The sequence below is a fragment of the Rattus rattus genome, chromosome 3, assembly GCF_011064425.1.
Source record: "Rattus rattus isolate New Zealand chromosome 3, Rrattus_CSIRO_v1, whole genome shotgun sequence".
Taxonomy (NCBI): Eukaryota; Metazoa; Chordata; class Mammalia; order Rodentia; family Muridae; genus Rattus; species Rattus rattus.
In genome coordinates, this window is record NC_046156.1 from 98,404,078 (window position 1) to 98,418,071 (window position 13,994).

At 35.5% G+C, this 13,994-nt stretch overlaps 1 protein-coding gene across 1 annotated transcript in view; it reads left to right on the forward strand.

Annotated features, from left to right (window-relative positions):
• Positions 1–13,994, forward strand: part of Nbea (neurobeachin) — a 532,117-nt gene that overhangs the window by 103,494 nt on the left and 414,629 nt on the right. Inside the window, exons 9-10 of the mRNA XM_032898369.1 lie at positions 6,704–6,901; positions 7,455–7,588. Coding sequence (XP_032754260.1) covers positions 6,704–6,901; positions 7,455–7,588 — 332 coding nt within the window. The remainder of the gene's footprint in view (positions 1–6,703; positions 6,902–7,454; positions 7,589–13,994) is intronic.

A 13,994-nucleotide genomic window follows, 5' to 3' on the forward strand; every position in this document is an offset into this window, starting at 1 on the left:
TTTAAAAAAATAATTATTTTCTTTCAAAGATTTGTTTCTGTGTCAAGAATTTATGCTAGTATATAAGGAGAAGCCATGAGTAAAATTGTCATCCTGAGTTACTGATCTGTACTGGTGGGTTAGAGTACACTGGGTAGTTGTAAGCTGCTCTCAGAACTCTACTGGTTTTGCCCATAGTGTGCCGTGGGCAGCTCAAAAGAATGCACTCGCTTTGATCATTCATGTTTCAAAGTCCATTAAAAGTCAGATAGATACTTTCGATATTTCATATTAAAACAATGCTTTCTGGGTTTGTTATGGGATTCGATACTGACATGATTTTAAAGTCATGTGTTATTTGATCATTGATAACTAAAGCTGAAGATTCTGTGGGTCATTCAGAGGGTATAACTGGCTAGATGTCTTCTATGCTTTCCCAGAAAGTCATTTACTGAGGAACTATTTTCAACATGTCACAGTCAATCAATCAGGTAAGGGTAGCTGCCCATATTATTTATGGAAAGGTTATATAATTTAAAGTTAAGATGGATGATGTATGTTCCACGATGAATAATGTGTTTATATAATGCACATATCTTTTATGCATGAACATATGAAAAAATATAAAATGTTTTTGTAGAGAAATCTTTGTGTTTACTCATCCTTTCTGTAGGATGTGATTTATTTTCTCAGATATTGTTTCTGCAAGTTTTACATTATGTAATGTGCTGTGTCAGAGTGTGTCTGCAGGGCCTTCCTTTTGAAGAATTATTTACCAGAACATAGCAGCAGTGTACCTAGTTTAGCATGTAAAGTGAATATGCAAACATTTAAAGTGCTCCCACAGTTTGGCCTTTATGAACTGGACCAAGAAAGCTGCTGAACTGAAGGCACCAATCAAATCTAGTTTCCCCTGACGTGAGTTCAGGTTCTCAGAGAAATCTTAGATGCATCTAAGTTGTTGAAAAAGAAATCAAATTTGAATTTAGAATGTTAGGAATATATGTGATCTTACACTGTTTACCTATTTCTTTTGGTTTGTTTGTACCCTCTATTAACTTCTTATAGTCTCCAGTCATGTTTCTGTTATTTTGCATAAAACCAGTATACATGACATTATTGGAATGGGAAGCCACTGATGTATTTCAGGTCTTCTCATTGTGGCATGTTAATAGACAATGTGAAGTTTCGTGGGAATGACAATGCATAGCAGCAACACATATTGTATGTTGTCTGTGCAGAAATTTTCTGTAATACATTTACTTATATTTTGATATATATTTGTATTTTTCCAGGAAATTTGAGACTAAAATTAAGGTCTAACTTTATAAAATTCCTACCCATTGATTATTTAGAAAAATTCTTAAAATACAAACCTATTATGTTAATTCTGCCAATCCATGAGCTTGGGAAATCTCTCATTTTCTGAGATCTTTGATTTCTTTTTTGAGATACTTGAAGTTATTGTCCTACAGATCTTTCACTTGTTTGGTGAGAGTTACCTCAAGATATTTTATATTACTTCTGGCTATTGTGAAGGGAGTTGTTTTCCTAACTTCTTTTTCAGTCTGTTTATAATTTGTACAAAGAAAGACTACTGATGTGAGTTAATTTTCTATTTAGCTACTTTGCTGAAGCTGTTTATCAGCTGTAGAAGTTCTCTGGTAGAATTTTTGGAGTCGCTTATATATACTAACATATCATCTGCAAATAGTGATACCTTTACCACTTCTTTGCCAATTTTTATCCTCTTGATCTCTTTTTGTTGTCTTATTGTTGTAGCTAGAACTTCTAGTACTGTATTGCATATATAGGAGGAAAGTGGGCATCCTTGTCTTGTCCCTGATTTTAGTGGGATTGCTTCAAGTATCTCTCCATTTAATTTGATATTGGCTGTTTGTTTGCAATAAATTGCTTTTATTATGTTTATGTATGGACCTTGAATTCCTGATCTCTCCAATACTTTTAACATGAAGGAGTGTTGTATTTTGACAAATGCTTTTTCTGCATTTAAGGAGATGATCATGTGATTTTTTTCTTTGAGTTTGTTTATATTGTGGATTATGTAAATGAATTTTCATATATTGAGCCAACCTTGCATCCCTGGGATGAAACTTACTTGATCATGGTGAATGATGATTTTGATGTGTTCTTGAATTCGGTTTGTAAGAATTTTATTGAGTATTTTTGTATCGATATTCATTCTCTTTTTTTTGTTGTGCTTTTATGTAGTTTAGGTATCAGAGTAACAGTGGCTTCATAGGCTTCATAGTGAAATAGGTAGTGTTCCTTCTGTTTCTGTTTTGTGTAATAATTTCAGGAATATTAGTATTAGGTCTTCTTTGAAGGTCTCAAGCTATACCAAAGAGCAATAATGATAAAAATTGCATGGTATCAGTACAGAGACAGACTCTTAGAGGAAGAGCCCTATAGTGGGGATTAGGGATCTTGTAGATTCCACCTCCAATAGAAAGATAGAGCATCACATGAGGGACACGGTTGCCATCCCATAGTCAAAAACTCTGACTCATAATTGTTCCTGTCTGAAAGAACTGCAGGAACAAAAGTGGAGAAGAGCCTAAGGAAAAGAAGGTCCAGTGACAAGTCCAAAGTGGCATTCAGTTCAAGGGGAGGCCCCAAGGCTTGACACTATTACAGGGGCTATGGAGTGCTCACACAAAGGGACCTATCATGATTGTCCTCAGAAAGACCCAGCCAACAGCTGAAAGAGTCAGATGCAGATATTTACACCCAACCAATGGACAGGAGCTGCTGACCGTTTTGGTTGAACTAGGGAAAAGCTGGTAGAAGCTGAGGAGGAGGGCGACTCCGAGGGAAGACCAGCAGTCTTAAATAACCTGGACCTTGGAGATCTCTCAGACACTGCACCACCAACCAGGCAGCATACACTAGCTAGATGAGGGCCCCAACACACACACACACACACACACACAGAGAGAGAGAGAGAGAGAGAGAGAGAATGCTGCTGGGTCTGGGTTCAGTCAGAAAAAATGCACTTAACCCTCAAGAGACTGGAGGCACCAGGGAGTGGGTAGGTCTGGGGCTGGGCAGGTAGAGGTTAAAGAGAGAAATTAAAAAATGGTTAACATTTTGAATAGGAACACATTTATACCAAACAAAACTCCATTATAATAGAATCAGAGATGTGTTTATTTAAATACTATTTATGATATTCTAACTATAAATTATAAATTACAAGAATTACAGAGAAAAATTATCTATAAAACAAGAAAAAGCCAAAAATAGGTGTCATAGAAGAGGACATGAAAGTTAGACTGCTTAGGAAACCAAAAATTGGTGAAAAACGTAAGCGAAAGGAAATGAGCTGCACAAACCCTAAGGATACAAGCCAATGCCCCAGTCTCAGGCTTCCCCAACACACATGCAGACATGCACATGCATGTACACACACACATGCATGTACACACACATGCACACACACGCATGTATACACACATGCACACACACATATACATGCACACACATGCATGTACACACATACACACACATGCACATGTACACATGCACACAAGCACACAGGACAAATCAAGGCAACTGTTGCCCCTGGAGTGGACAGGGAGCATGGGTAGGTAGAAGTACATGTAGGAGGATGGGATAACAGATAATTCATATTGTTTTTAATTTTAACTTTTTAAAAGATTTGTTTTATTGTATGAAGTTTTGGCCTGCATGTCTGTCTGTGCAGCACTGTGTGTGTCTGATGTCCATTGAATCAGAAGAGGGCATCAGATTCCCGTAGACTGGAGTGACAGGCAGTTGTAAGCTGCCATGTTGGTGCAGGGATTCAAACTCTCTGCTCCACCTACTTTCCTGTCTCCCCACTCATTTTCAGCCACTGTGCCTGTAACCATCAAAGGCTGGTAGTATGAAAGGTCGTGTGTCATTTTTTATTAAATAAAACAGCTCAAGAACAGTTACTATCATTCAATTCCTGTTTTCCCACTTAAAAGTAACCATAAAATCATTCCTTGACTGCTGTCATTTTCAAAAAAATAAACAAAAAGCAAAAAACAAAAAAACAAATCTATTTTGAAAGTTCTTGAGAAAGAAATTTTAATTTTTCCTTTTATTTTTATTAAAAACATTCTTTTCTTATGCAATATATCCTGTTTTATCTTATAAGTTAGATAAAACAGAAACCATTACATAGAATTTGGACACGGCATACCAACAGAAGGCAAAGGGACCTAAGAATAAGGGACTCACTCATTTACACACTCAGGAGTTCCATACAAATACTAAACTAAAAGCTATATGCGCAGAGGGCCTGGTGCACACCCAAGACTGTGCTTACTTGATGCTTTAGTCCTTGTGTGACTTGCTCAGTTAATTGAGAGAGTCTTGTTCTCCACGTGTTCTCCATCCCCTTTGGCTCCTAAATTCTTTTCTGCCTCTTCTTCTGTGGGGTTTTCTGAGCTCTGAGAGACATCTCATTTAGAGTTATGTGCTCTAAGGGCTGTCATTTTCTGCATAATATCTGGTTGTGGGTCTTTGGGTTTGTTCCCATCTGCTACAGGAGGATGCTTCTCTGATGGCAGCTGAGCAAAGCACTGAGGTATTAGTTTAATATCTCTGCTTCTTGGTCACCCAAACAGTGTTGGGTATCAGTTCCGTCTTGTGGAGTGGGCCTTCAGCTCAAGTCAGATATTAGTTCCTCCTACAAACTTTGTGCTGCCATTGCCCTAGCATATTTTGAAGTCAGTGTAGATTGCAGATCACAAGATTTGTGGTTGGGTTCGTGTTTCTGTTTCTATTTTGTTAGCCTGTGGGGTACATTCCCATACCAAAGACAGTAAGTGGAGGAGCAGAGGTTCTGTGTAGGCACCAGCTTGACCTCTCCATGTTCAGTGAGTTGTGTAGATGTTTTCTTTAACAATGGGAATTTATTCTCAGTTTGTGTAGTGCAACCTATTTATCTTGGCAACAGCCATAGGTGATAACAATTAGATATAACCCAGTTCAGTACTGGAAGCTTTGTTTGTTGATAAGTGAAGGCCAGTTGGGACTCTGTCTCCCTCATTATTTGGATTGTCTTCATATATTTTAAGAAATTTCCAATCGTCTAGGTTTTTATACCACCCCCAAAGCTCCTGAGTTCTACCTTTCTCTCTATTCCCTTCCTCAACCCCATTTCCTCTTCTTCTTCTTCTTACCTTATTTTAACTCTATGAACTATAAACTCTTTAAATACATAAACTTCCCCCTTCTAGGAAGTCCATGCTCCCCTAGTGTACCTGTCCTCCCTGGGTCTACCCTTGTTATCATTTATTTAACTGCTGTATCCACACATGAGTGAATACAGTCAATTCCCACGATATTTATCTTTCTGAGTGTGGCTTATCTCATTCAGTATGATTGTTTTTTCTCAATTCTTCAATTTGTATGCAAGGTTCTTTGTCTTTTTTTTCTAAATAGCTAAGTAACCCTGTTGTATCATTGTTCTGTTGAAAGACTTCTAGGTTGTTTCCAGTTTCTGGATATTATGAATAGACTAATGGTGAACATGGTTGAGCAGCTGCCCTTGTGGCAGAATAAAGCATCTTTTGGCTGTATACCCAAGAGAAGTATAGCTAGATGTTAAGATAGCTTCATTCCCGTCTTCCTGAGGAACCACCACATTGATTTCCATAGTCACTCTATTTATTTTCCCACCCACCAACAATGGATAAGTGTTACTTGTATTTCACATCCTACTCAGCATAAGGCTGTCACTTGCTTATTTTGTCTTACCCATTCTGGTGGTTGTGATAGAGTCTCAGAGTAGTTTTGATTTGCATTTCCCTGATGGCTAAAGATGTTGAACAATTTGTAAAGTGTTTCTCAGCCATTTGAGTTTCCTCTATTGAGAATTCTCTTTAGGTTGGTATTCTATTTTTTTAATCGAATTATTTTGATTAAATATCTAGTTGAGATGTTATTCTTCTATCAGATGTGGAGTTAGAATTTTTTCCCATTCTGTAGACTGCTGCTTTGATTTGGTAGTATCACTAATTGCCTAAATTATAATATTGCTATTTTTCATTAATTCTGGTTGCAAGTTTATTTTGTAGTATATCATAGGGATGAAAATAAAATTTTAATTTTAAAATGGCATATTTTGAAACTGTTACTTTTATCTTGAGAAGTGAGAAGCAGTGAGCTTTAAAAAAGTAATTAAAATTGGAAACCTTGAGGTGAGAAGTAATGTTCTTTATTCACTTAAGTAGAGTGAAATATCTGATCCAAAATAGGGCAGCATTGGTTATTTTTAATATTGAGATAACTAAACGTTTTAATGTAAAAGTACCATCCCTAACTTTGGATACATGTGGTTAATTACTCATTTTACTTTTGTTTTGATTTACTTCTGGTAATTAAAGGATTGAATCCAGATTGGAGTTAAAAAGACTACAGAGAGTTGTCAGGCCAGACGTAGGAAACTGTTTGAATCTGGCCAGTTAGTTATACTTGGTCTGCAGTGTTTTTAAGTATTTGAGTTAATCTAAAAATTAAGTTAGTTTAAAAAATATTTCCTGCTCATAGATCAAACAGCTCTCAGATCTGAAGTGAGAGTAGCAAGATAAGCAACAGTGTACACAGGGCCAGGTACTTGGAGGGACATAGTAAATCATTCCTGTGCTTGTTTCTCTGCTTTGAAGAGGTAGAGGTTAAACGGAGTATTAATGGCACTTTGTTTTCACAGAGTACCTTCAAGTTCAAGTCTGAGAGTGACATTCACTTGGCAGAGCATCACAAGCAGGTTCTGTATGACGGGAAGCTTGCGAGTAGCATTGCCTTTTCCTACAATGCCAAGGCCACCGATGCTCAGCTTTGCCTGGAGTCCTCACCGAAGGAAAATGCATCCATATTTGTGCATTCGCCTCACGCATTGATGCTCCAGGTGGGTGGGTATGGCTCTGTACCCATGCTGCCAGCACCTACACTGTGCTCCTTTTCCAAAGCAAGCAGTGCTCCCCGCAAATAATACCACTGCTTTTGCTTCTGAGTTTGCAAACCAAGTTTCTGTCTTCAACTTTTAGACCTACTCGGAAACCTTTCCCATCTCTTATCATTTGTTTCTTTGTCCTTTGAAATAAAATCTGTTGACTTCCTGAACATGAAGTTGCTAGGTATAAAAAATATTCTGATTTGAGAAGGTCTTATTTGCCAACTTGAAAATTACTTGAATGTCTTTAAACTCAATAATACTTTCTTCTAGAATAACTTAACTTTGGCTTCATAGATTGGGAAAATGGCTAAGCTTATTGGAGATTTAAAAGTGACCAGTGAAAGATACTTCATTTTTACCGTACACATGTATGTCTATCAATAATTACATGCTTGAGAACTCTTACAATAACAGAATGCACTACCATATAATGATATCTAGAATAAGAAACAGTGATGAAAATCTTGTCACGGAGGTTTAACAGATAGTTTTGCTTTTGTCGTAGGATGTGAAAGCTATAGTAACACATTCAATTCATAGTGCAATCCATTCAATTGGAGGGATTCAAGTACTTTTCCCACTTTTTGCCCAGCTGGACAATCGGCAGCTTAATGACAGTCAAGTAGAAACAACTGTCTGGTAAGTTTGCTTTGCTGTACCATAGTCTACTGTTTGCACTCTTCAGTTCTTCATGGCATATTCCGTGCCATGTAAGATATTACAGTTATTGGTCTTTTCTGAAGTGCTAAAAAGAATGTTTTTAGAACTGAGACAGACATGTCTATATATGCGCGTAATATAAAAACAAGTATAAAAATATTTTCTATAAAGTGAGAGAAATATAGTTAATGTAATGAAGTATGATATACAGCTAAGGAAAAGACTCACCTTCAAACTTAGCCATAGAAAATGTTCATACTCTTATCGGATTATATTAAACAACTAAGGTGAGGTATATTCGGTAAGTTATCTAGCGTGTAGCTTAAAGAGTTACTCATTTTATAATGCAACACCATGATCTCAGATTAGAACAGTGTTAAGTAACATAAGCTTTTCTTTAAATATACTTCATTTTTAAATGAAATGTTTTCAATGAGGTTGAATTCATATTTACTTCTCATTACTTCCCTTTTTAATGAAAAAATACATTATATATCAAGCTCTGTTTTATTTACTCTCTAAGGTATTGAGTATAAATTTTAGCATTGTATCGCCTCTTTGCTTTGGATTTTAAGCTTGAGTTAGATAGACAAACATTATTTTTCAGTCCAAAATGATAAAGAAAGGTTTCATGAATATATACATATACGTTATTAGCTTTTTAATGGGTTGTTGCATTTTAAATTAATGGAAAAATAGTGAATGAGGTCGTGGGAAAAGTTTAACACCTAATAAAATGTAAGGCATGATTTTTTTTCCTTTTTTCTTTTTTTTTCAGAGCTGGGGACCGAACCCAGGGCCTTGCGCTTGCTAGGCAAGCGCTCTACCACTGAGCTAAATCCCCAACCCCGAGGGCATGATTTTCTTAAATTAGTTGAGTTGAATTTGAAGACTTCTGTGTTAGTATTGGTAGTGTTATTGTTTCTATATTGGAACTCATTTCATAACATATATAAATATAAATCTAATGCTTATTTATGACATTTCGTGCCCATCTATAGGTTATCTTTCATTTTATTTCAATTTAATATAAAGGTTGGAGATTTGAAAGTCTAGAGCTTTGGGTGAAATGACACCTGAGGTTGTGTCCTTTGGGCTGTTACTTTGCACTGAAAGCTGCTGATTTTAATCCAGTAAATCAAAATAGTTCAGTTTAGCGAAGACAGACAAACAAAAATGAAGTACGCTTTATGGTCCTGAATTTAAATAGAAATTTTTTGTTATTTATCACCTAAGGGGGGTATACTACATTATGACCTATAGTTTAAGGTTAATGCTCTGAAGAAAAACCAGAGAAAATGCCTTGCTATTTAAACAGTCCTTAAGAATTAGTTGTAATTTATAATTTTATTACCTAGAAGAGATTGTATTTTTCAATGGAGGTTTAAAAAGATGATAGTTTGAAGTGTTATAAATAAAATTATTACAATAATATATTGCTTTATGAATGGCTCTTATAAAATCTTAGTGCTGATACCACATATAATGGCCGGGCATTTTAAACAATATTTATAGAATCTTTTTCTTCTTGAGATCAGAACTCATTGTGTATATTTATTTTAGTTCTTTTTTTTTTTTTTTTTTTCGAGCTGGGGATCGAACCCAGGGCCTTTGCGCTTCCTAGGCAAGCGCTCTACCACTGAGCTAAATCCAGCCCGTGTGTATATTTATTTTAATATTTAAGTTTTATCTCATCAAGGAGATGAAAGTAGAAAGTTCAGTATTCTGGTTTTAGATTTTATACTTTTTTTTATCATCCTTCTCAGTTTTCTCCAACTTATAAAGATGGAGAAACATTTTGTTCTTTGTTTATAACTGATAGAAAAAAGTCAAAGAAAAAATATTGTAGTCCTTTTAATAACAATGCAATCCGTGTCTAAGTCACTGTGGAATTCCATTGTGTGCTCCCTTGGATTCTTACCCGTTTTTATTTTGTTAAGTATTTTGAAGTCCTTGATATCTGAGGCATGCTGTTTATAAACATCTGCTGTCAGCTTTCCAGGCTCTTAAAGTTCACTCTTCCCAGGGACCAGGATGTGCCCAGTGTGTCAGCATGAGAGCCGTTTATTCATGAGGTGGTGAAAGCAGCTCACTATGCAGGGTTTCCTCCTCACTCGAGGATACAGATATTTAGCTATTTAAGGGAGTATAAATTACACATTTTATAGCTATTGTCCATAAAGGTGACTGGGATCTTAAGGTAGGGGGTATTATCTTATTTTAGCCAGCATTAACTTGTTTCAAATAAGAATCACCCCAAACTAAAACTTTTTAATTTTCTAATGAAAATTCAGTATACTTTTGAAAAAGTTTGTTTAGCAAATATATGGCAAAGTTAGAATAATTTGTTATTTTCAGTGGCTTTTAAGAGAAACTGAGCTAAGCTGTAGTAAAGTTTTGCTTTAGTTTCTATGTTTTCATTCTGAAGTATTTTATTTTCCATGTACAAAACAGTGCCTTGTAATAAAACTTTTTACTGTTCTGTAACCTGAGTTTGTGTTCAGTGTAGGCAGAGGGAAAGTTAAACTCACTCACTGAGGATAAAGTTGATTTCTGGTGTGTAGGCGGGTAACTTATTTGTACAGGATGAATTTTTTGTTCTTATTTTACCCTGAATGTTACATTATTATGTCATTACTCACTTCCTGGAATATCATGTCACTCAGTCTAGAATTCAGATCCTGAGTTCGAAAGTGTTGATTGGTGCAGTTTACAGTATGTTATTAGCACTTTCACACCAGAATTTGTACCACTGCAACCTGGAATAAAAGGGGCTTAGAGTTACTCAAGATAAGTACAAAACATATGTACCTAGCTCACTTGTGCCCTCAGGGTTTGTTATTAGGGTGAATGAACTAAGTGATTCTACAAGGTTCTTTTCACATACTTTGATTTTGTGTATCAAAGTATATATCATCCTTCTTTTTAAGATAAAGTACCAAAGGCTCAAGGTCTTACATGTGATCTTTATTTCTACAAATGATGTTATTTGTTACATAACTACTCAATTATTGAAATAGGACTTGAACTTTGAGTTTCTGCTGTTATTATGATAGTGTGAACCAGATTCAGAAACCTAACCATTTTAAGATTAGTTTTCTTATTGGCCATCGGTCTTGCCTTTTACTGAATTACTTAAGTCTCCAGAAATACTTGTCTTGAATGCCTTTAAAGAAAACATAATAGGTGGAACCTTCATGAGCTTGCATAGCTGTTCAGTAATAGATTAGTGTATGAATAATACTGAGCAGAGTCAAATAGCTTGTTACAGCAGCTGTGGTAAATGTTCAGAAACCTGTTTTCAGTAAATTAGATCACTGTATTATATTGCTAGGACTTTCTATCTTTTACAGTTATTAATTGCCTTGAGTAGTAATTATTCCCATGAAAAACAAATCACACAAATATTTTTGAACCCATCTTGGTTCAGATAAAATCAGACAGTTTGAAATAGTAATGAGCAGTTTAAAATGTTAGGTAACACAATTAAAACATTCTTGATTTACTGTGACTTAGTTTAAACATTTTTTAAACCAATGTTTTAAGCTGATTTTTTTTTCTTATGAAGCAAAAGTACATTGGAAGTTCTCATCAGAAATCATATAGTGCAAAGGTAAATGTTCTTTTGGTTTCAACTCTCTTCTATACTCTTTGATTGCAGATCAAAGGGTTGGTCATGAGTTGATAATGCGTTGTATGTGACATTCATTGAGTACTTATTCTTGTGTCTTGTCTAGTCCACCTGAAAGACACTTCCATTGTCACTTCACTGAAGACTTTTCAAGGGCAAATAACCAAATATGCCAGCAATATACTCTTTCTGTACAACATAAAGAAAATAAACTACTATCCTTGTAAACTATAACCTAATTAAATATTTTCAGTATTATACACGTGTTATGTGACCTAACAGTAATCTGATGATGAGGAAGAGTGAGAGTGAGCATTCATAGGGCCATCTGAGTTTAGTGAGCAGACGTAACGTTCTCATTACAAAGCTGAGTTCAGAGCCATATGGAGAATCCTATGAATGCTTCAAGAATCCCATTTTAGCTGTATCTGAAACTACAATATTTTATAAGTTAAAAATTAATTTCAGGTAACAATTTAGTATGGGTTCATTTTTCCTAGATAAGGTGATCTTTTAGCTTTAATTTTAACTGTAGGTTGTTTCATAAAATGATGAAATGTAAGATATCATCACACATAGAGAATTTCGCAGAGCATTGCATCAGTAAGCATGTTTCGAAAGGCTTATTACAAGGGGAAAATTGGGACTTGCTAGTTTGTTTAGTAAAGTTAAATAATTCTCTTCTTTCTGTCCTAAACCATTCTGTCTTGACTTAACAATGTTATTACTGTAATTAAGTTGGTTTTAGCAATAATTTGTCTCAGTTAGCTCTTTTGTCATATATAAAGCAACAAAGTTAACTTTAAACTTAGATGTTTCATTGTGTAACTACCTTAATCTTACTTTACTTTATTCTTAAATGTAACAAATTTTTGATGTATTTTAATTCTGGAAAATATACTACAATACATAAATTGTTAGAATCATATCATGGGCTTTTAATCCAACTAGCAAAAATGTAGCTTTGAATGTGTGTGCTAGGGCAAAGAAGTACAAGTATCTATATAAGATGGTTTCTTCTCGTGGAGGTTGTTGTTGTAAATATACAATATAATTTGCCATTTTATTTTGAATTTTATTTAAATATTTTGTTAAATATTGAAAAAATAATTTATTCAATTTTATTTCCTTGATTTTTTATATATTTATGGAAGAACATATTGCTACAGTTAATAGTCACATTTGCTTGTTTGCCTTTATTTTAAAAAATTACTGAATTGGTGAGGAAACCTTATCTTTGAAATGAAACTACTTAGGCACAGTACATGGAAATAATAGGAGGCCGGTAATCTATTTTATTCTATTTATTTAGCCTGTGTCATTATTTACCTGCTTCAAAATGTTCCCTAAAATCCTTCATAGATTTGAGGGCTCCATAAATTATTTCATTTCTCATTTAATACTTGATTGCTTCTCTGTTTTTCTTCAGGCGGATTAAGAACCTGAATGTCACTGGAGTCTTAGTTTGTGGTCATCAAGGGCACATACCCTTTCCTAACCTTAGGTTCTCAGTATGTGCAGGCAAACTCATCATCTGGTGATAGGCCCTTCTTTTTGTATGGTGTAGTTTTCAGAGCAACAACATGCTTTTCTATTGATTCCCTAATCTAGAGAAGCCAATTTCAACTAATGTTTTTGAGAGTCTACCTAAGGTTAAAAATATATGGGTTATTTTCAAATTCAAACGTGTTGTTTCTTTTCCTTTGTGGTTCATCTGTCATACGTGTAATTTCAGGAAACATCATTGAGAATCACTCCCTTGATGACCTAACATTTAGAAACATGGAAGGCCTTTGAAGGATTGTTTTGCTACTACTTTTTTGGTTATCATTTAGGGGCTTGTATGGTGTGTGTGTGTGTGTGTGTGTGTGTGTGTGTGTGTGTGTGTGTGTGTGTGTGTGTCATACTTACCTGCTGGCAGAGACACTAATTTCTTTCTGGACAAGTAATTAGCAGCATCTCTGCCTTTCTGTCTTATCTCTTACTGTGTATGCTAACTCAGCCTGAGGTTGAAAGGTAACTAAGGTGAAGGCGGCAGAGAGTCTTGCTGGAGTGGTTTGGAGGTGCTGTCTTCTTTGAGGTTACAGTTTGCTCAAAGCAGTTGCAGATGTGACATGGGCCTTTTCTAATGCTGAAGGCCAGGTTTACCACTTAGTTACTAGTGCAGGCAAGGTTCAATTAAATGTGAGGAATTTTAGGGGACTAGGTAGTGATCAGGAACCCAAGGATAAAAAGTCTGCACTGAGTAGATCCTGTGAAAGGAATGTTGTGCACAAGGGTCAAGTGCAGATATTTATGGTGCTGGTATTGTCTGATTATTCTACCTGCCTTCTTGTGTGATTGTGAATAGGACACATATGACCCTCAAGTCACAGTAGACCTTTGATGAGGATCCACTGCCAGAGTGTTTATCCTGCCACACTGGTAATCTGAATTTATAAAGGAATCCTTGTAAAAGGACCATTGTGACACCATTAATCTATGGCTTAAAGCAAATGAGACAAACCAAAACAAAAACCAGGCTTGCAGATGGATTACTGCCAAGGACACAGAAAAAAGTATCTGCTTATCCCTCAATAGTTCATTGACTAATAACTGAAGTTTATTTTTGTCACAATTTTCTGTCCCACAGATGTTTAGGTTATCTGTCCATTTAGTTTCTGAAGAAATCCCTGACATTTTACATACTATGTTTGTCTCACTTTAGATGCTTCCTCTGCAATTCACCTTCATTAATGGACAAGACTCCTGTGA